This window comes from Papio anubis, chromosome 2 (assembly GCF_008728515.1).
Source record: "Papio anubis isolate 15944 chromosome 2, Panubis1.0, whole genome shotgun sequence".
Taxonomy (NCBI): domain Eukaryota; kingdom Metazoa; phylum Chordata; class Mammalia; order Primates; family Cercopithecidae; genus Papio; species Papio anubis.
This window is the reverse complement of record NC_044977.1, coordinates 103,458,260-103,480,412: the sequence shown is the minus strand read 5'-3', so window position 1 is coordinate 103,480,412 and position 22,153 is coordinate 103,458,260. Positions and strand designations below refer to the sequence as shown.

The following is a 22,153-nucleotide window of genomic DNA, read 5'->3' as shown; positions in this document are numbered from 1 at the left end:
TGACAATCCTAGGTCAAAAGAACAAAGCTGGAGGCATCATGCTACCTGACTTCAAACTATACTACAAGGCTACAGTAACCAAAACAGCATGGTACTGGTACCAAAACAGAGATATAGACCAATGGAACAGAACAGAGTCCTCAGAAATAATACCACACATCTACAGCCATCTGATCTTTGACAAACCTGAGAGAAACAAGAAATGGGGGAAGGATTCCCTATTTAATAAATGGTGCTGGGAAAATTGGCTAGCCATAAGTAGAAAGCTGAAACTGGATCCTTTCCTTACTCCTTATACGAAAATTAATTCAAGATGGATTAGAGACTTAAATGTTAGACCTAATGCCATAAAAATCCTAGAGGAAAACCTAGGTAGTACCATTCAGGACATAGGCATGGGCAAAGACTTCATGTCTAAAACACCAAAAGCAACAGCAGCAAAAGCCAAAATTGACAAATGGGATCTAATTAAACTAAAGAGCTTCTGCACAGCAAAAGAAACTACCATCAGAGTGAACAGGCAACCTACAGAATGGGAGAAAATTTTTGCAATGTACTCATCTGACAAAGGGCTAATATCCAGAACCTACAAAGAACTCAAACAAATTTACAAGAAAAAAACAAACAACCCCATCAAAAAGTGGGCAAAGGATATGAACAGACATTTCTCAAAAGAAGACATTCATACAGCCAACAGACACATGAAAAAAGGCTCATCATCACTGGCCATCAGAGAAATGCAAATCAAAACCACAATGAGATACCATCTCACACCAGTTAGAATGGCAATCATTAAAAAGTCAGGAAACAACAAGTGCTGGAGAGGATGTGGAGAAATAGGAACACTTTTACACTGTTGGTGGGATTGTAAACTAGTTCAACCATTATGGAAAACAGTATGGCGATTCCTCAAGGATCTAGAACCAGAAGTACCATATGACCCAGCCATCCCATTACTGGGTATATATCCAAAGGATTATAAATTATGCTGCTATAAAGACACATGCACACGTATGTTTATTGCGGCACTATTCACAATAGCAAAGACTTGGAATCAACCCAAATGTCCATCAGTGACAGATTGGATTAAGAAAATGTGGCACATATACACCATGGAATACTATGCAGCCATAAAAAAGGATGAGTTTGTGTCCTTTGTAGGGACATGGATGCAGCTGGAAACCATCATTCTTAGCAAACTATCACAAGAACAGAAAACCAAACACCGCATGTTCTCACTCATAGGTGGGAACTGAACAATGAGATCACTTGGACTCAGGAAGGGGAACATCACACACCGGGGCCTATCATGGGGAGGGGGGAGGGGGGAGGGATTGCATTGGGAGTTATACCTGACGTAAATGACGAGTTGATGGGTGCAGCACACCAACATGGCACAAGTATACATATGTAACAAACCTGCACGTTATGCACATGTACCCTACAACTTAAAGTATAATAATAATAAATAAATTTAAAAAAAAAATTAGCGGGGCGTGGAGGCACATGCCTATAATCCCAGCTACTAGGGAGACTGAGGCAGGAGAATCGCTTGAACCCGGGAAGTAGAGGTTGCAGCAAGCCGAGATCATGCCACTGCACTCTGGCCTGGGTGACATAGTGAGACACCGTCTCAAAAAATAAAACAAAAGCAGGATGTGGCTGGGTGCGGCGGCTCACACCTGTAATCTCAGAACTTCAGGGAGGCTGAGGCATGTGGAACACTTGAGCCCAGGTGTTGGAGACTAGCCTGGGCAACATAGTGAGACCCTGTCGCTCTCTCTTTCTCTCTTAAGAAAAAGCAGAATGTGCCAAGGGAACCCTGAGTTAATTTGATATTTCTGGAGCTTTGAAGCGTGAAGAGTGGCGAGGGTTTAGTAAGAGGGAAAGCAGGAGCCAGGCTGCTGAGGGCTTCTAGTACTGCCTGGGAGTACGAACACTGTCATGTAGGACAGGGTGACCACTGATGGGGTTGCAGCAGGAGAGTAACATCAGCTATGTGGAAGATGGATTGGAAAGAAGCAAAACTGGAAACTGGGGGGCCATTTAAATAAGCTATAATGAAGATTGAAACTAGTGGCAGGGTAAATTAGGAAAGCAGATGGATTTCATAAGTATTTCAGAGGAAAATACACAAGACTTAGTGATTCTCTGGATACTGGTGGTGTATAGAGAGGGATGTCTTGATTGACTTCTAAACCTTTGGCTTTGGTAACTGGGAAGATGGAGATGACACCAGCCAAGGTAGAAAATATATATGAAAAAATAAGCTTATGAAAAGGAGAAGCAGCAAAAGGGTGAGAGGAAACACAGAAGTGACAAGCCTGATGGTGATGGTAGAAGGATAGTAGCAGATGATTTTATTTTTGGAGATGTTGAAGGTGAGATGCCTATGGGCCATTAAGGAGGGCCATTAAGGGAAGTTGCCCAGTTGGCCATTAAGGCAATTGGATGTATTAAGATTAATTAACTGTTTTTTTTTTTTCCCCAATTGGCAGTGTATTGGGGAAAAAAAAAAACAAAACCTGGCATGATGGCTCACTCCTGTAATCCCAGCACTTTGGGAGGCTGAGGTGGATGGATCACTTGAGGTCAGGAGTTTGAGACCAGTCTGGTCAACGTGGTGAAACCCCATCTTTACTAAAAAATATAAAAATTAGCCAGACTTGATGGCACTGGGCTTGGTGGTGCAGGCCTGTAGTCCCAGCTACTCAGGAGGCTGAGGCAGGAGAATCGCTTGAACCCTTTGGTGGAGGTTGCAGTGAGCCGAAATTGTGTCACTGCACTCCAGCCTGGGCAACAGAGTAAGACTCTGTCTCAAAAAAAAAAAAAAAAAGACTAACTCTGCAGAAATGTAGTGTCAGGCTCTGTACTAGCACTGGCTGAGCTGCATGACAGACATAGTCCTTGACCCTGCTCAACCTGAGAGCCCAGTGGAGACGCTATAATCTAGAGCAGGAGTGTCCAATCTTTTTGCTTCCCCGGACCACACTGGAAGAATTGTCTTGGGCCACACATAAACTACACTAACAATAGCTGATAGCAAAAAAAAAAAAAAAAAAAAAAAATCACAAAAAAATCTCATAATGTTTTCAGAAAGTTTATGAATTTGTATCGGGCCACATTCAAAGCCATCCTGTGCCACATGCAGCCTATGGGCCGCGGGTTGGACAAGCTTGATCTAGAGCTCAGGGGAAGGGTGTAGGCTGGAGGTCTCAACATACAGAGGGAGAGTGAGAATTAAACTCTTAGAATTTAAAAGTTTCATTTACTATGAACTGTATGCTTTATGCATATCATCTCATTTGAACTTCACAACAATCCTATGAAATACTATTAAAATGTTACAGATGAGGAAAATGAAATGCAGAGAGCTAAGACTCAGAGGTCACAATCTGGCTTTGGGGCTGAATTTTATTCTAAGAGTTGTTTCGTTGCATTGATTTAAAAATCCTCTTAGATGGGTTCACACTGTCATTTGTTACTTTCCTACATTTTCCATTGTCTGAAATCCTATGTATACGTGCTTTACTCATAACCTCCTGTTTCCTTTAGGCATTTGATTTTGTATACTGTGGTTTGCTTAAGTGCCAAAGGTTAAAGAACTAGTAAATGGATGACTTTATTTTTTATTTTTGAGACAGAGTTTCGTTCCTGTTGCCCAGGCTGGAGTGCAGTGGCACGATCTCGGCTCACTGCAATCTCTGCCTCCCAAGTTCAAGCGATTCTCCTGCCTCAGCCTCCTGAGTAGCTAGGATTACAGGCACCCGCACCACACCTGGTTAATTTTTTTTGTATTTTTACTAGAGATGGAGTTTTGCCATGTTGGCCAGGCTGGTCTTGAATTCCTGACCTCAGGTTATCCACTCCCCTCGGCTTCCCAAAGGGTTGGGATTACAGGCATGAGCCACGGCGCCCAGCCTAAAAATGGATAACTTTTATGTAAACCAAAAACTGTGTTCTTAACCATTATGCTGTACTCTGTGGTTGGCAGGTACAAGGATTCTTGATAAAGGTTAAGAAAATGCATTGTGTGGCGATGCAAAAGGACTGATGACACATTTGTGGTCAGAAAGTAGGAAATCAGTTGAAGGTTTCAGATGTGTATTGGTTCTTGACTAAAAGCATTTTCTGACATGCTATTTTGTTATCTAAGGCTTGGAAAGCAATATGAACCCCTAGCAATAATGTTATTCTGAAAATTTTCTGAATCATGGAGATAGTATTTGCATTTTGTGCAACTGGAAGGGGTGGAAGAATGACAATTAGGCTTGGTCTGTAACTATTAGAATTGCTTCTTTGTGTTGAAAAAGATGGGTACTAGTTCCACTAGGAAAATAAATTCATGAGGTCTTTGATCATTACAATTGAGATGCAAGCCTGTTTTAAATGTCCTGCTCTGCAGTGAGGTGTGCTAATCCTTGAGCAGCTAGATGGGAAATGAGTTCAAATTACCAACATAGAAAATAGGGGCAGACCGTGTGCTTCAGCTGGATTGGTGCAGAATTCTGAGAAGTGGGCCAAAACCTGACACTATAGAAGGTGATTTGGATCCAAATTTGTGCCACCCAGAGGAGCTGAAGAATTGAGTAATTTCTAGGTTTAATTAAGAGCAGTCAGAAAGACTGCTCTTTCTGACTGAAATAATGTTAATTTGTAGAGACGTGAAGCAGAATGTGGCTGTGAGGAGGTTTTATGTTTTAACAACATTGTGTTACATGTGATGAAGGGTTTCAACCCTGTCTCTTTTTTTGTGTCCTGGCAAAGCTATCCCCCTTTTCACATAATTAGCACTCTTCTGATGTCTTTCTCTAAGTGATATCTTGGATCCTTTTTATTTATTATTTATAGTAGTTGACTTTGATAGGGCCCACATATATGTACAAACACAGATACATGCATATATATTATACATATAAAATTGGCACACTTTGATGTACAATTGTGAAAGTTGGGAGAAAGATGTTTATTGGGCATCCGGAGCTGGGAGCAGCTGAAGGCCTATTGAACTTCAGTCAGTTGAGAGTTAAGTACTCTTTTTATTTTTATTTTGAGATGGAGTCTCATTCTGACTCCCAGGTTGGAGTGCAGTGGCACAATCTCAGCTCACTGCAGCCTCTGCCTCCTGGGTTCAAGTAATTCTCCTGCCTCAGCCTCCCGAGTAGCTTGGATTACAGGCATGCACCACTACACCTGGCTACTTTTGGATTTTTAGTGGAGACCGGGTTTCACTATGTTGGCCAGGCTGGTCTCGAACTCCTGACCTCAAATGATCTGTCCGCCTCGGCCTCCTAAAGTGCTGGGATTACAGACATGAGCCACTGCGCCCGGCTGAGAGTTAAGTACTCTTGAAAAACAAAACAAAACAGCCCAGAAAAAAAACTCAGTAATTACATAAGGCAGTGGTCCCCAATCTTTTGGGTACCAGGGACCTGTTTCATGGAAAACAATTTTTTCCTGGGGGTGGGGCTGGGGGATGGGGAAGGATGGTTTGGGACAATTCAAATGCATTATATTTATTGTGCACTTTATTTCTATTATTATTGCATTGTAATATATAATGAAATGATTATACAACTCACCATAATGCAGAATCGGTGGGAGCCCTGAGCTTGTTTTCCTGCAACTAGATGGTTCCATCTGGGGGTGATGGGAGACAGTGACAGATCATCAGGCATTAGATTCTCATAAGGAGCACACAACCTAGATCCCTCTCATGCCTAGTTCACAATAGTTCCAGCTCCTATGAGAATCTCACGCCACAGCTGATCTGACAGGAGGTGGAGCTCGGACGATAATATGAGCCATGGGGAGCAGCTGTAAACACAGATTAAACTTCCCTGGCGTGCCAGAGATTCACTTCTTGCTGTGTAGCCCGGTTCCTAACAGGCCATGGGCTGGTACTTGTTTGTGGCCCAGGGGCTGGGGACCCCTTACATAAGGTGTTCACTATGAGATATAAGAGGACTTAGCCCAGGTGTTAAGGCAGTGTTCCAGGCCCCACTTTGGCTCTAATACATTTAGGGATCAGAATATGGACTCTCGAGAGCAGGTTCCCCCTATTATTGCTGGAAAACAAAATTTGCTAAAACGTGGAGATCAGCATATATTGTTAGATTCTGATGCCTCAGACAATGTAAGCAGTTTCAGATGATACCAAAGGTACAGCATGCAAAAGTGGGTTGCTGAAATTGGACCTGAGGATTCGCAGGCAGCCAAACTTCGGGTTTTGGATAAATGAGGCACATAAACATTAAAATCTTGTAGGATGACTGCAGGTGTTAGGAGTAAATTTGGACTCATTAGGAATCTGTGTCTTCCACTAGGCTGTGAAATCTCCAAGGCCTGATAAAGGTTTCTGAATGAATTTGTGAAATATACGATTTCGGTGAAGAAAAGAATAAAGCAGGTGTCCAAACAGTTGAGGTTTTACGGTATTGGCATAAAACATTTGGACCCCTGGCGGCCGGTATCAGGGACTTCCCGACGCTGGAAGAGTTCCGGGAAGGGAAGCGGGCCCCTCTGGAACCGAAGACATAGAATCCTAGCTACAGCTACTAAAGAAAAGTACACTATCAATTAGGGCCCGCGTCAGGTTCTCTGGATCTCCCCTTCTCCCATCCTGGACGCTCATCCCTGTGTTCTTTGCAGTGGGCCCGTCGGCCCTGCTGCCATCAATAGAAGCAGTACTCTCCCCGTCTGATTTCGCAGGGCCAAAGCCCAGGTGAGAGTCAGTGTAGTGTTCAGACTAGCCCTCGCTCCATTTCTGAGCCGCGAGGGCCGCACGCAACGAAATCAGGCAGCCCCGAATCTTGTGTCCTCCAGTGCAGTGAGTTTGGGAGCAACAGGCCGAGCGCGCATGTGCAGGCCCCGACATTGTGCTTGTCCCCTCCGGTGCTCCGTAGTTAGCCTCGGAGAGCTCCACGTAGGCGGCGCAGGCGCCCTTGGTGCACAGTTCACCTGCTGCCGTTGTCGTCGCCGCCGCGGCTCCCGGGGCTGGATGGGGGCCCGAGGCCAGCCAGTGGCACCCGGAAGAAAGAGACGCGGCGGCGGCGACGCCGACATCCTCAGGACCAGTGTCCGGACTTGCCCGCAGGCTCAAGGAGGAGGCGGCGAGGCCGGGTCCCCGCGGTCCCTGGTGTAGAGAAGTCGCCGTAGCCGCCGCGGCCGGGACTCCCCGGGCTCTCGCCCCTCAGGTCTCATTGACACTCAGGACCTTACGTACGCTGCGCCATGTTCAAGAAACTGAAGCAAAAGATCAGCGAGGAGCAGCAGCAGCTCCAGCAGGCACTGGCTCCTGGTCAGGTACGATGGCCGCAGCTTTCCTCCCCCTAGCTCCCGATACCCCTTGAACCAGCCCGCGGACGAAAAAGGCGGGGGGAGTGAGGAGTTCTTCCGTGACTTTTGACCCCTAACCCGGGACTCTTCCCAAACTCCGGATCCAGAAGGAGCTCCGGGCGGTGCAGGTCGTCCGTAACTCCTGACCTGGATTTTCCCATCGCAAAACTCCATCCAGTAATGAGTGGATGGGGGTGGCTGGATCCCTCGTGACGTCCCATCTCCGTTAAGAGTTTTCCCCTAAGGCCAGACTCCGAACTTGCAGGATTTCTGATCCGTATTTGAGGTTCCCCCGCCCATCTGAGACCCCACGCTGGGAATGAGGGCGGGGTCGGAAAACCCGGGTCCCTTGTGATATCTAACCTCTGCTCGAGGTGTCCCCCTCTCTCGTGCCCAACGTGAGATTTTGTGTGAAATGGCCAGGATCCCGCACAACTGACCCTTGACGGAAGTCTTTTAAATCCAAACCCAGGTCTAGGGATTGAAGGCTGGGGAATAGAGCCATCCTGGGTCAGGCTGCTGGTAGGAGCGGTGGGACATGAAAGAGGTGGCGGCGTGGCCGGCGTCCAGCGCCCGAGGCTGTCACGAGTTAGTCACTTCGCATAACTTGGTTGATCCGGGACTGGCGGGCGGAGGGGGAGACACTCTCCCTGTCCAGAACTCTGCTCTGCTTTTTGAGTCTTGTTGCTCTGCGGACAGGGTTATGTTTGTTTTTCAGGAATGCTGTTGCTTTAGGAAATGCGTTTCCAGGGGAAAGGAGGCGTGTTAGTAGTATTAAAGATACAGTTTCCTAAGCGTTAACTGGAGATGTTTCGATGCTGGCAGCACAGAGTCTTAACAGCGAAGATGATGGTTTCTGCTTAATTTCTCCCCAGCCTTTTTGAATTGCAACAGATTGAGCAGATCTGTCCCTTAATTTTAGGGTTTTTGGTCTTTGCTTGCGGTTGCAAGAAAAGTTGAGTTTTGACTAACTTGGAGGCATTTCCAAATTCTTAACATAGAACGATTGCATTAGGTTTATTCGGAAACTATAAATTGAAGTTGTTATTTTTAAATTTAAAGCTCATGTGTAGTAAAACAGTGCTTGAGAAAAACATCAGAACACAGCACTGAAGGGTTGCTTCGTTTCTCAAGTGTAAATGGTGGTTAAAATTTAAGTAGTAAAGATTGTCCTTTTCATACCATTTACTGCAGTCTTTTAAAATTTTACAAAACACTGTTAATTAAGAAACAAAGATAAACTTTAAAAGTGAGGTGGAGATGAGGAATGTGAGGAAATGGGCATGTTAGTGAATGTAAGGCACTTCCATTTGGGAGTTTATAAAATGTAATTGAGCCAGGATTCCATTTCTAGAAATTTATTCTAAGAAAATTTAGGATGTATTAAAGGTTTAGCTCTATGGATTTTCATGTCAATGTTGTTTTAATAGGTTAAAAACTAGCCAGAAATGTCCACCAATAGAGAATTGGTTAAATAAATTTTATCAGGTAATTAGTTATGCTTGATAGGTTATTATGCAGCCATAAAAAGTCAGCATTTATTGTGTCCTTAGTATGTACCAGACATTTTGCTTAGTATTTACGCAGATTATTTTATTTAATCTCACATAAGCCTGTGAGGTAGATAATACTATAATTCCTCTTTTATAGATGAAGGAGTGAGGCTCAAAGAGGTGAAGTAACTTGCCTGATGTTACACAGCTAGTGTTAGAGACTTCAGAAAAGTATTAACACAGAAAGATATTTGTGTTAAAAGACAGAAGCAGCAGGTAAAATGTGATCCCAGTTTTGGGAAAAAGAATCTGTATGTAAGTGTATTTATATATACACATGGTAAAACTAGTTTAAGAGTAATATACTTTAAGGTGCTGGTGAATTACTGAGTGTGCTTTTTCTTATTTGTAGCGTTTAGCTTTTCATGAAAATGAGTTGTTTTTGTTCATTAACAAAGAGGTTGTTTTTAGTAATAAGCTAGTCACAAGCTAAGATGTAAGAGCTCTGTTTCTATAGCTTAATGCTTCTGGTGAGACAGGGCATCTGGATCAAATGAAATCACTTTGTGTACAAAAGGTTTAAAATAATCCTTTTGGATTATATGTATATTCACTGTGTTAGCCAGGCTGGTCTTGAACTCCTGACCTCTGGTGATTGGCCAGCCCTGGCCTCCCAAAATGCTGGGATTACAGGCGTGAGCCACTGCGCCTGGCCATTCGTGGTCTACTTTTGATAATTATTTTGTAACCTTCCTTTCTGCCTGCCATATATCTTTCTCCCTGCTTGTGAATTGTTATGATCTTAGAAACAAAAAATGTGGCCTGGTATGGTGGCCTCACACCTGTAATCCCAGCACTTCGAATCACTTGAGCTCAGTAGTTCAAGACCAGCCTGGCCAAGATGGCAAAATCCCATTTCTGGCCAGGCACTGTGGCTCACGCCTGTAATCCCAGCACTTTGGGAGGCCAAGGCGGGTAGATCACCTGAGGTCTGCTAAAAGTACAAAAATTAGCGGGGTGTGGTGGCGCACACCTGTAATCCTGGCTACTCTGGAGGCTGAGGCAGCAGAATTGCTTGAATCTGGGAGGCAGAGGCTGCAATGAACTGAGATCGTGCCACTGCACTCCAGCCTGGGAGACAGAGTGAGACTCGGTCTCCAAAAAAAAAAAAAAAAAAAATTGTGTTTTAACAACAAATATCTATTTTGGATTTTTAAACTCCTTGCAGAACTAAGTCAATGAAAGAAACATTAAGAAGTAATACAGACATTGTAATTTCTTGGGATATATGAATACAATATTTTAAAATATTTTTAGCCTTTTCAAATACTGCTAAAACTTAAAAATTATAGAAGTACAGATACAAAAGGATGAATACATGACTCCACTTAATTGAGGTACCTAGAATAGTCAAATTCATAGGGACAGAAAATAGAATGGTTGTTGCCAAAGGCTGGAGAGAGGAGAGAATGGGGAGTTACTGTTTAGTGGGTACAGAGTTTTAGTATGGAAAGATGAAAATGTACTGGAGATGGACGGTGGTGATTCCACGACAGTGTGAATGTACTTCATGCCACTGAACTGTATACCTACAAATGTTTAAACTGGTAAATTTTATGTTATGTATATTTTATCACGATAAAAAAATTAAGTTAAAAAAATCAACATATGGGCCCCTCCTTACGCCTGCAGAATCATCCCTTATTTTTTTCCCTCAGCTCAGAGATGGCTGCTGACCTCACTCTTTTAGAGTGAGACCGCAAAATAATAGTTTATGTGATACAAATTTAAAAAACAAAAACAAAACCAGCAAACAGTTCCACAGATAACAGGGAAAAGAGTCCTTTCTGAAAGGACATAGCCTTAATGTACATCCAGGTTTACTAAATAGTTTCAGTCATGAAACTGCGGAAAGCATGAGTCCCAGAGAAAACATTTAGATCAGAAGGAGTTTATTAAGAACATGATGAAAGGCTTTAATAAGTTTGGTACCTAAAATATAAAGGTTTATTTGAAGAATTAACCTCAAGTTACTTTGACTGCTCTTTTAGAACTGGGATGTCAAATTGGTTTGGCAGTGAGTTACAACCGTGCTGTGATGAGGATTCAGTGGCTATGTCTCTGCCATGACTAATCCATAGGTGTTGCAGGGAGAGTGAAATGAACCAGGTATTAGTTATGAATGGTGAATGCCTAGGCCCTCTGCTGGATGTTGCATTTGCTTTGAAGGGTCTATGTAGTCCCTACACAATGGAGTTGTGAGACAAGTACTTTCAGTGTAATGGTGGTATGTACAGGGTGTTGTGGTTGTGCAAAATAAGGCATTTCTGGAGAAGATCAGGGTGACATTTGAGTAGAGCCTTGATGGATAATGAAAAGTCATGGTATAGGGACAAGGGATTCAAGACTTCCTCCTAAGGATGACTGGATTACTTTTCTAATGTTGCATAACAAGTTACCACAACCTTAGTGCCTAATAACCCAGTTATTATTTTATAGTTCTGTAGGTCAGAAATCTGGCATGGCATAACTGGGTTCTCTGCTCAGGGTCTTGCAAGGCTAAAATCAATATGTTGTCCAAGCTGCGTTCTCATCTGGAGCTCAGGACCCTTTTGTACGCTCACGTGGTTGTGGTAGAATTCAGTCCTTTCTGGTTATAGGACTGGGGCCTTCATTTCTTGCTGACCACTTTCAGCTCCTAGAGGCTACCAGCAACTCCTTGCCACGTGCCCGTGTAGGCATTTTGCTTTCTTCAGAACAGCAGAAGTACATCTCTCTGCCCTCTAGACCCATATTTGAAGGGCTTATGTAATTAGTTTAGACCTATCCAGGTAATCTTTTGATGAACTCATAGTCAACTGATTAGTAACCTAGTAACCTTAAATATGCCTTTAAAATCCCTTTGCCCTGTAGTGTAACAATTATGGGAGTGATATCTCATTATATTCACAGGGCAGGGGTCATTTGGGATCATCTTACGATTTTGCCTGTTACAATGACTAAAATGGTTTTTCTTTTTTTAAGTTTTTGTAGTCAGGGCCTTACTATGTTACTCAGGCTGTCTTGAACTCCTGGCCTCAAGTGATCCTTTTGCCTTGGCCTCTCAGAGTGTTGGAATTATAGGCATAAGCCACTGTGCATGGCCAAAATGGTTTTTCTTATACTGAAATTGAGTATAACTGTGGTCAGTTAATAATTAGGTAGTGAGCAATAAAATATTAATTGTGGGTCTGGATGTAGCTGTCAGGTTTTTTGGTTAGCAGCTTAGAAAGCTGACTCAGATTTCTTATGGCTATTGCAATTAATCAGCTCAAGTTTGGTTTGAAGGAACCTAAATCCCTTTATATCTTGAAGTGAGGATAGCCCATTAAGGAATCCGGCACCTGGGACAAATGTTCAAGTAGTTAGTTCTTTATGCACTGTTTTATATTTTATACTCACATCCATTTTCCCGTATAATCCTTACTCTTACAACTCTGGAGGAAGATCAACAAGCCATCAGGCCACGTTTTGCCAGATAATACTACTTTTCTGGGGAGAGTATGTTTTAGAACCTGTTAAACTTTGTAAACCCCGTTGTTTGATTTTTTGTCAGTTTCTCCAGAGCTGATGAGGCTCTCAGTTACTGATTAGAACATATGAGGCCAAGGTGTAAGACATAATGCCAGTTTTTAAGATTTGCAGTGAGGTATACTTTTTAAGCAGTTGGAAGGTCACTGTCTAAGGTAGCCCTTTCCTGGCATCTGGATATTTGGAAAGCTGAATTAATAAAAAAGGTGAATCTTAGACTTGATGGAATCACAACAGAGAGAGTTGATTAGTCAAGAGATATTTCCTGTAGTCTAGTAGTACTTTTCTAATTACTTTTCTAACTTTTTATCACCCAGTGACCATTTTATTAAAGGAGTTCTTACATATAATCATTTATAAATACATAGATACAAAAGACTGCCCCCATAGTGGCAGCCTTTGAGGCACCTACAGCCTTTGAAGCTGGCGCTGGCAAGGTTTGCAAATTATGGCTGTAGGTGTGGGAAGGGTTTACTGAATTTATCTCAGCTTTAATGAAAGCTATTTCTGATGTTCTTTGAACATTTGTAATTTGAATGTGGTGTTCAAGGTAGGCTCAAATTATCTCCAAGACTGAGACTAACACTACACAGTGACTGTGCTTTCCCTCGCTGTTTTCTAAATGCAGTGTTGACTTTTAGTCACATATTTTCTAGACATTTAAACCATTGCTAAGGCTTCAACTTTATTTCACATTCATTAATTTTCTTGTTTATATACTTTTTTTTTTGAGATGGAGTCTTGCTGTGTCAGCCAGGCTGGAGCGTAGTAGCGCAATCTCAGCTCACTGCAACCTCTGCCTCCTGGGTTCGAGCAATTCTCCTGCCTCAGCCTCCTGAGTACCTGGGATTACAGGCATGCGCCACCACTCTTGTTTATATTTTTAAGTCCTTATTCTTCCTGCTTTGTCTTTGGTGGGAGAGGATATCTCATCCCTGAAAGTGACTTCTGCACATAGCTAATTTCATCTGTTGTATTGATTTTTCTGGTTCATCTTTTAGAAGGTGTTGGAGTTCTTACTTGTAAGCAACAAAAACGTAGTCAATCTAAGCAGAAAAAGAATTTATTGAAGACTCTTTTGCCTACAGAATTTCCTTGAGGTCCTAAAAGTCTGAGCTGATTGCTATGTTCAGTTATACTGGGGAGACTGCTCTGTGTTGCAGCTGCTTCATCTTGGCACTGGCATCGCGTCTTTCACTTCACAGCTTATATCTGCGTGGATGCATGAACTTCTGTCTCCATTGTCATCAGATGATGAACTTTATTCGCATGTCTGTTTTTTCACATCACTCACTTATGACTCGAAGTCTCATGTGTTTCACTGCTGGAGCTCAGGTTACCCTGTCTCAGATAAAAAGAAGATTGGGTTAGTAAGTTTTCTGAGTTCTAACTTATGGACTTATAAGAGCTATTTATAGAAAAAAGATTATTAAACTTTTGTCATATTTGTAGATGCTTTTCCTCACCTCCCAATTAAACTGCTGCTTTGATTTGTTTTTCACGTAAAAATCTCTTTCCCATTCAGAGATTGTAGAAATAGACTCTTGTATTTTTTGTATTTCAATTTAAAAAAACTTAAATCTTTAATATAGCTTAAATATGAAGTAAGAATCTGATATGTGTGTCTTGCCCCATATAGATGGCCAGTTGTCCCAACATTTATTGAATGTCTATCCTGATGCAAAATGTTATTTTTATCATAAGCTAAATACGTATGTCTGTCTAGATGTATATATGTGTATATAGAGTATGTGTATATGTGTGTATATATGTGTATATAGAGTATGTGTATGTTTGTATACTATTCCTCACAACCTCTCAGTTCCACCCTAGCCACAGCAATTTGTGTACAGATACGACAGACCAGAGTTCCATTTGTTTATTCATTCATTCATTTATTTGACAAATATTTATTAACTACCTTTTGTAAAGTGCAGACTACAAAAAGAGGTAAGGTATCATGACTCATTCATTTCTCAAAATAGAGCTGAGTTCAGCTCTATTTTGCTATGGGCATAGGGGGATCTCGAAGTTTTGGTTTTATACTTCTAGGGTTGTTTTTAGGTCACCTTAGAGTAGACCCCAGACCCCAGACCCCTAGTTTAAATTTTGAGCCCTTTCTCCTGAGTTGTTTTGCATTGAGGATTATAAGAGTCAGGCTGTCAATTACAGAGCTAAATGGAATAGCATCTCAGTATTTAGCAGTGGTATTCAAGGTAGGCTCAAAGCAAGGCCATTAATTAGGTGGGCAAGTGCTGTTTATCTGCATTTCATACTATTGAATGTTAGAACTAGAAGGTAGAAGGGATCTTAAAGATTGAATTGGCAGCCTTTTTTTGATGAACTTCTAATTTTGGAATAATTTTGGTTTATAGAAAAGTTATAAAGGTAGTGCAGAGAGTTTTTATGTACCCCTCACCTGACTTCAGTTTTCTCTAATATTATCATCTTACATTAGTATCATGACTTTATTTTATATATGTGGAGACACATAGTCCTCAAAAAGTTCATGTAGCTAAGATCATAGTTCTAGTTGGTGGCAGAGTTAGGCCAGGGACCTGGTAGGTAGCCTGGGTTTTCTAGTTGATTATATTTGTTATCCTTTTCTGCTTTTCATGTTTTTGCTCTTTTCCTTTCTTTCACTGAATTCTTTGGGCATGGACTGAGAGAAGGACTACCTAGTACATAGTTCACTAGTCAATATAGTCTTGCTAATTTGTGCAATAATTTTTAAATCTAGGCTTCCTCCAATTCTTCAACACCAACAAGAACGAGGAGCAGGACATCTTCATTTACAGAGCAACTTGATGAAGGTACACCCAATAGAGAGGTAAGTTTGGAATTATTTTTCTAGTATACCTCTTACAATAAACTAATTAATCTAAAATGTAATGCTGTTGATAACAAAATGGGAAACTATTTTGACAAGTCAGCCATTTAATTCCTAGGTAGAGTTTTATTAGTAACACAATTAGTCTTTTTTTCACAAATAGCAGTTATGATTTATGCATGTATGTATATATGTATGTATGTATGTTTTTGAGACTGGATCTGGTTCTGTCACCCAGGCTAGAGTGCAGTGGCACCATCACTACTCATTGCAGCCTTGACCTTCTGGGTTCAAGTGATGCTCTAACTTCAGCCTCCTGGGTAGCTGGGACTATAGGCATATGCCACCATGCCTGGCTAATGTTTAAATTTTTTGTAGATGGGGTCCCACTGTGTTGCTCAGGCTGGTCTTGAACTCCTGGGCTCAAGTGATTCTTCCAGTTATGCTTTGTAAACTTGGTTTGTTGAGAACCTTAATTTGAGAGGATAATACATTCTGGATTTAATAGTTGAAGTTTTCAGAATAATTTGATAAATTTGTTCAACATAGCATCATTTTTTGAAGCTGGTGAGTGGAAACTGAGAAGTAACTTATTGAACTTATTCCGTGTAACCAGCAGCTGGCATTAAAACTCATTATTTCCAACTTTGTTTTTCTGTGAAGTGTAACACATGTACAAAAAGAAGGTAAAACATAAATACACAGATCAGCAAATTAATCATGAAGTGAATCCTCCCAGGTCAAGCAAAGGAACACTGTCAGCACTGTAGTGCTCCCTCTTTCCCCCTGAAGGATTACCACCATCCTGAATTTTTGGTATTTGCTTGCCTTTTTTTTTTTTTTTTTTTTTTTAAATAGTTTTACCTCTTAAATATGCTTTCTAAATGTAGACATTGTAGTTAAACATTTGGGTTGTCCGCAGGTTTTGGCTACTATGAATTAGGTTGCCATCAACATTATTGTACATTTCTTTTGGTGTACATGTACCTGCATTTCTGTTGGTATGTACTTTGGAGTAACACTTAAGAAGATAATGCTGATGGTTTTCCAGAGTGGTTGTAGAAATTTAAATTCCCACCAGGAGCTTATGAAAGTTGCTTTTGCCCTATATTTTTGAGAGTCTTTATTTTTCTACTCTGTGTAAATATGCTGGAAAACAGTCTTTTTCATTTCAGCTGTTCTGGTGGTGGTCTTTCATTTTAGTTTTAATTTGCATTCTCTGATAACTAACAAGATTGAGCATTTTCATCTGTTTATTGGCCATTTGATGTCTTCTTTTGTGAGTGCTGAAGTCCCTTGCCCATTTTTCTGTTGGATTATCTTTTTAAAAAATTGATTTGTAGGAGTTTTTAAAAAATATAGAATACATAGGAGTTTTTTGTTGAATATATATCTTGCAGATATCTTCCCACTCTGGCTTGCCATTCATTTTCTTAACGATGTCCTTTGATGAACAGAAGTTCTTAGTTTTAGGCCAAGTGTGGTGGCTCATGCCTGTAATCCCAGCACTTTGGGAGACCAAGGCAGGAGGATTGCTCGAGTCCAGGAGTTTGAGACCAGCCTGGGCAACAGAGTGAGGCCCTGTTTCTACAAAAAAAAATAAAATAAAATTAGCCAGGTATGGTGGCATGCACCTGTGTGGTCCCAGCTACTCAGGAGGCTAAGGCAGGAGGATTACTTGAGCCTTGGAGGTCAAAGCTGCAGTGAGCCATGATTGCGCTCGCCTGGGTGACACAGTAAGACCTAGGCTTACTTGAAAAAAGAAAAAAAAAAAAACGCCTGGGTCCCATCTATGTCCCATCCCTGACAGTACCTTCTATCCTAGAAGTTCAACAAAATGAGAAACCAGATAGGGTGGAGGGAGATGATGAAAAATTAATGTCCTTTTAATAAAAAACTTTATATAATTGAAAAATCCTTTATTATAAAATAAGTTGAAGTAAGGTTTATATTGCACTCTGTGGTCCAAAGTACCTGTTAAAGTTGTCAAAAAAGCTTAAAAAGCAAGGAGATGAAGTGATGACAATGCTTTGTCATTCTATCCGAAACCATCTCTTAGCTAGGATTGTTAAAATTTAGAAAGAAAGAAATAACCTTTAGCTGACTTGATCGATTGTAAAAGAGTACTAAAACCAAATCTTTCAGAAATAATTACTTTGTAACAGTATATTCAATTAAATTGTTTTAAAGCATCCTAGATTTTTAAAAAGTATTTTTAAAAAGCAGTGGTAGCCGTCAGCCGGGTGTGGTGGCACGTGCCTGTAATCCCAGCTATTTGGGAGGCTGAGGCAGGAGAATCGCTTGAACCTAGGAGGTGGAGGTTGCAGTGAACTGAGATTGTGCCACTGCTCTCTAGCCTGGGCGACAGAGCGAGACTCTGTCTCAAAAAAAAAAAAAAAGCAGTGGTAGCAATCAGCATAATTCTGCACTATTTTCAGTGTTTCACTTTATTGTATGCAAACTAATATACTATAATGTCAATCAATATGCTGAGTATAGAAATGATGCCATTAATACTGATTGCAAAAACATTACAACTCAGTACTGCAGCTTTCATTCGAATTGGTTATATGTATAAACTGAGTTCAACAATATTGTATTTGAAATCGTAAATGCAATAACGTAAGTAATGCTTAAGAAAATAAGATCTCAGGAGACTGTGTATATACTCTGTACTTTTATGCAACTTTATCAGATCATTTCAGTATATGCATCAAGGATATAGCGTATGTGACATGAACTTTGAGTGTAAAAACTGTACTATGTACCTTTTGTTTATTTTGCTCTCAACATCTAAATAAAGGTGTTTTGTTTTGTTTTTTAAATTGTTTTAAAGTAATCCCCATCAGGACAATTTGTATGTATTTTTACAATTTTTTTTTTTTTTTGAGACGGAGTCTTGCTCTATCGCCAGGCTGCAGTTCAGCGGTGCGGTCTTGGCTCACTGCAACCTCCGCCTCCCACGTTCAAGTGGTTCTCCTGCCTCAGCCTCCTGAGTAGCTGAGACTGCAGGTGGGCGTCACCACGCCCAGCTAATTTTTTGTATTTTTACTTGAGACGGAGTTTTACCATGTTGCTGAGGATGGTCTCAATCTCTTGGCCTTGTGATCTGCCCGCCTCAGCCTCCCAAAGTGCTGGGATTACGGGTGCGAGCCACTGTGCCCGGCCGTATTTTTACAATTTTTAAATTAGCTTGTACCCTATTATCTAGAAATCCCATTTCTAGAAATCTGTCCTGTAGAACAATAGCATTTTAAATGTATATCCGCAAGGCTTACTGTAGTAAGCTATTTATAATACTAAAAAGATGATAAAGTTTGATTTGCAATATTAAGATTTTCTCCAAACTAATCTATAGACTCAGTGCGATCCCAGTCAAAATCCTTATAGGTTTGTTTTCTTGTCATCATCATCATTATTACTATTATTATTTTTTGAGATGAAGTCTCACTCTGTCACCCAGGCTGGAGTGCAGTGGTGCGATCTCAGCTCACTGCAGCCTCTGCCTCCCGGGTTCAAGCAGTTCTCCGTGCCCCATTCTCCCGATTAACTGGGATTACAGGCACCCACCACCATGCCCAGCTAACTTTTTGTATTTTTAGTAGAGACAGAATTTCACCATGTTGGCCAGGCTGGTATTGAACTTCTGACCTCAGGTGATCCACCTGCCTCGGCCTCCCAAAGTGCTGGGATTACAGGTGTGAGCCACCGCGCCCGGCCTTTGTGTCCCTTTTATAAAGAAGCCTAAGGCACTCCAAACAAAGACAGATTTATTTGGGTTTATATACAGTATTTACCAACACAGGAAAGTAGACATGTTAGTATTTTCAGCAATAGAGAAAAAGGCAAAACCTTTTTTTAATTGACAAGGAAATTAACTTAATGAAACCATTCTACTACCTAAGCATTCCAGATATGTAGACTTTACTGTGTCTACTGTTGCTATGGACAAATATTTATGTTTTGAGCTAAATTTCCACATTTTTCTTCCAAAAAAAAAAAAAAAGCATTTTTTTGTCTTTTGAGACAGGATCTCACTCTGTTGCCCAGATTGAAGCATAGGGTCACAATCTCAGCACTCCACAGCTTCAACTGCCTGAGCTCAAGTGATCCATCCACCTCGGCCTTGTAAAGTGCTGGGATTACAGGCATGAATCACCACACAGGGCCAAACAAACAAACAAACAGAAAAAACAACACTTAACACTTAAAATAAATCCAAGCCAGGCACAGTGGTGTGCACCTGTAGTCCCAGCTACTCAGGAGGCTGAGGCAGGAGGATCCCTTGAGCCTGGGAAATGATTTTTCAATATGGTGTGAAGTAGGGATCAAGTTTCATCGCCTCCAATATGTTTATCCAGTTGTCTCATCTTTTTCACACTGCTTTACTGTTGTACATTTTTTCATTAATTGTGTCCATATGTCCATATTTGAGTGGCTTTGTTCCTGAGTTCTCTGTTCTGTTCCATTGTTCTCTTTGTCTTTGATACCACACTGTCTTAATGAGTATCGTTTTACATTCACGCTTTATATTCATGTCCATATTTGAGTCGCTTTTTTTCTGAGCTTTCTGTATTCTGTTCCACTGTTCTCTTTGTCTTTGATTCAATACCATACTCCCAGCTATTCGGGAGGTAAAGCAGGAGAATCGCTTGAACTCAGGAGGCAGAGGTTGCAGTGTGAGCCGAGGTCGTGCCGTTGCACTCCAGCCTGGGCAATAAAAGCAAAACTTCATCTCAAAAAAAAAAAAAGGGACTTAAAAAATCTGTATTATTATAAACATTGAAGGCAGAGGAGAGTAGACTGAATTTGCATTGACTCTGAAGTCTACATAAGTCTACTCTGGGTACTCTCCTATCCTGCGCAAATGACAGATCTGTCTGTTTGATCATAGCACTCTCTACTGGTGATCCTAGGCATAGCCCCACTATCCTCAGAGTAGGGCTTCCTGTCCTTGTTGTTGTTTGAGGTTAATCTTTTTTGCTTTCCTAGGTATGGGTTGCTTTAGAGCAATATGTAATGTAGGATCCTGTAAGGGATTAACTAGAGCAAATGAAGCTAACATCCTCCTATCCTCTGCCCCACTCCAGATTGGACCTGGACTTTTTCAGAGAGAGGGTCTCACACTATGTTGCTCTGGCTGGCCTCCAACTCTTAGGCTCAAGGGACCCTGATTTTTTTTTTAATTGAGTTTAAATTCATATAACATAAATTAACCATTTAAAGCAAACAGGTAGCATTTAGTACATTCCCAGTGTTGTACATTCATCACATCTATCTAGTTCCATAACATTTCCATCACCCCAAAATGAAACCCCACGCTGATTAAGCAGTCATTCCCATTCCTCCTTCCTCCAACCCCTGGCAACCATTAATTTGCTTTCTGTCTTAATGGATTTACCTTTTCTGGATATTTCATATAAATGGAATCATTTGATATGTTACCTTTTGTGTCTGACCACTTTTACTTAGCTTAATGTTTTCAAGATTCTTTTGTGTTGTAGCGTGTATCTACTTTCTTTTTATAACTGAGTCTAATGATTTTTTTTAAGGGAGTAAAAATCTGTATACTGTATTAGTTTGGAATAAGCCCTGGAATAGACTGATGAGGAAAGGATGGTTTTTGGTGTTACCTGGATAAGCCTAAGTTTACATCCTGGCTTTGCCATTTGCTGACCGAAAGATTTATTAAAGTTAACTTTTCAGTCTCAGGTTTTCTCATTTGTGTAATGAGAAATTTGTGAAGTTTTGGAGATTATCAATAAGATGGCATGTAAATCTCTAGTGTGGTAATTTGCACATAGTGGGCACTAAGTAAGTTATTAGGGACAGCCTCAGAAGAGGGGAGGGCCTGCTCCGCTTCCTCTTTTTAGGGGAGGGGAACAGGTGCACTTTATGTGGATTAAGGTCCTAGGGATGTTATCTCTGTGTCGCTTTGCCTATTGAATTTGTGAAGGAAGGATTGATAGCTTCACTTTGCCTCCTATCCTGCTCTCTCCGGTTTGCTGTCTTCTTGAGACACTTCCTCATTTATTAGGGGCCATAGTAAACGTGTCTATTGTTATCCTGGGGACTCATCCATGAACAACTTGCATATTGTTTTTAAATTAAATTCCAGAATTAGGTGTGTTTTCATATACATATATATCTCTCTATATATAATTTTTAAGTGTGTATGTATGTATGTATGAGATGGAATCTTGCTCTGTCGCTCAGGGTGGAGTGCAGTGGCATGATCTTGGCTCACTGCAACCTGTGCCTCAGCCTCCTGAGTAGCTGGGATTACAGGCATGTGCCACCACGCCTGGCTGATATTTGTGTTTTTAGTAGAGATGAGGTTTCACCATGTTGGCCAGGCTAGAGTGGAACTCCTGGCGCTCAAGTGATCCACCCACCTTGAACTCCTAAAGTGCTGGGATTACAGGCATGAACCACCACACCTGGCCCCAGTTTTTGAGCATTCTTAAGCACATTTTAGAGATTTATTTTATGTTTCAAGGCTTATATGGCTTAAAGGCATCGTTTTAGAGATTACTGGGAAGTATCTTCAAAGTAGTACATGAGAAACATTCCTTCCTAAATCCTTTATTATATTGAATGTCGTGTTAATTGGTTTTCAGAGGTTAAATTAACCATGTATTCCTGCAATAAATGTCACGTGTTTCTGGTATATAATTTTTTTATATATTACTGGATTGATTCATTAGTATTTTGTTGAGGATTTTTTTGTCTATATTCATAAGAAATGCTGGTCTGCAGTTTTCTTTTTTTGTGATAACCTGGTTTTTGTATCAGTAATACAGGCCCCATGAAATGAGTTGGAAAGTGTTCACTTCTCTTGTATTTTTTCAAGAGTTTGTGAAGAATTGCTGTTAATTCTTCTTTAAATGTTTGGTAGAATCTACCATTGAAATCATGTGTC

General features: G+C 41.0%; 1 protein-coding gene across 8 annotated transcripts in view; it reads left to right on the top strand.

Annotated features, from left to right (window-relative positions):
* Positions 1-6,953: 6,953 nt before the first annotated feature.
* GOLGA4 (golgin A4) overlaps positions 6,954-22,153 on the top strand; it is a 118,856-nt gene continuing 103,656 nt past the window's right edge. For 6 of the 8 annotated variants that reach the window (XM_031663484.1, XM_031663480.1, XM_031663483.1 and 3 more), the window contains exons 1-2: positions 7,178-7,305; positions 15,142-15,231. In XM_031663484.1, coding sequence (XP_031519344.1) covers positions 7,234-7,305; positions 15,142-15,231 — 162 coding nt within the window. In that variant the 5' untranslated portion in view covers positions 7,178-7,233. Of the gene's footprint in view, positions 7,306-15,141; positions 15,232-22,153 lie in introns of those variants that run through there. The other 2 variants (XM_031663482.1, XM_031663485.1) reach the window with 2 other exon arrangements.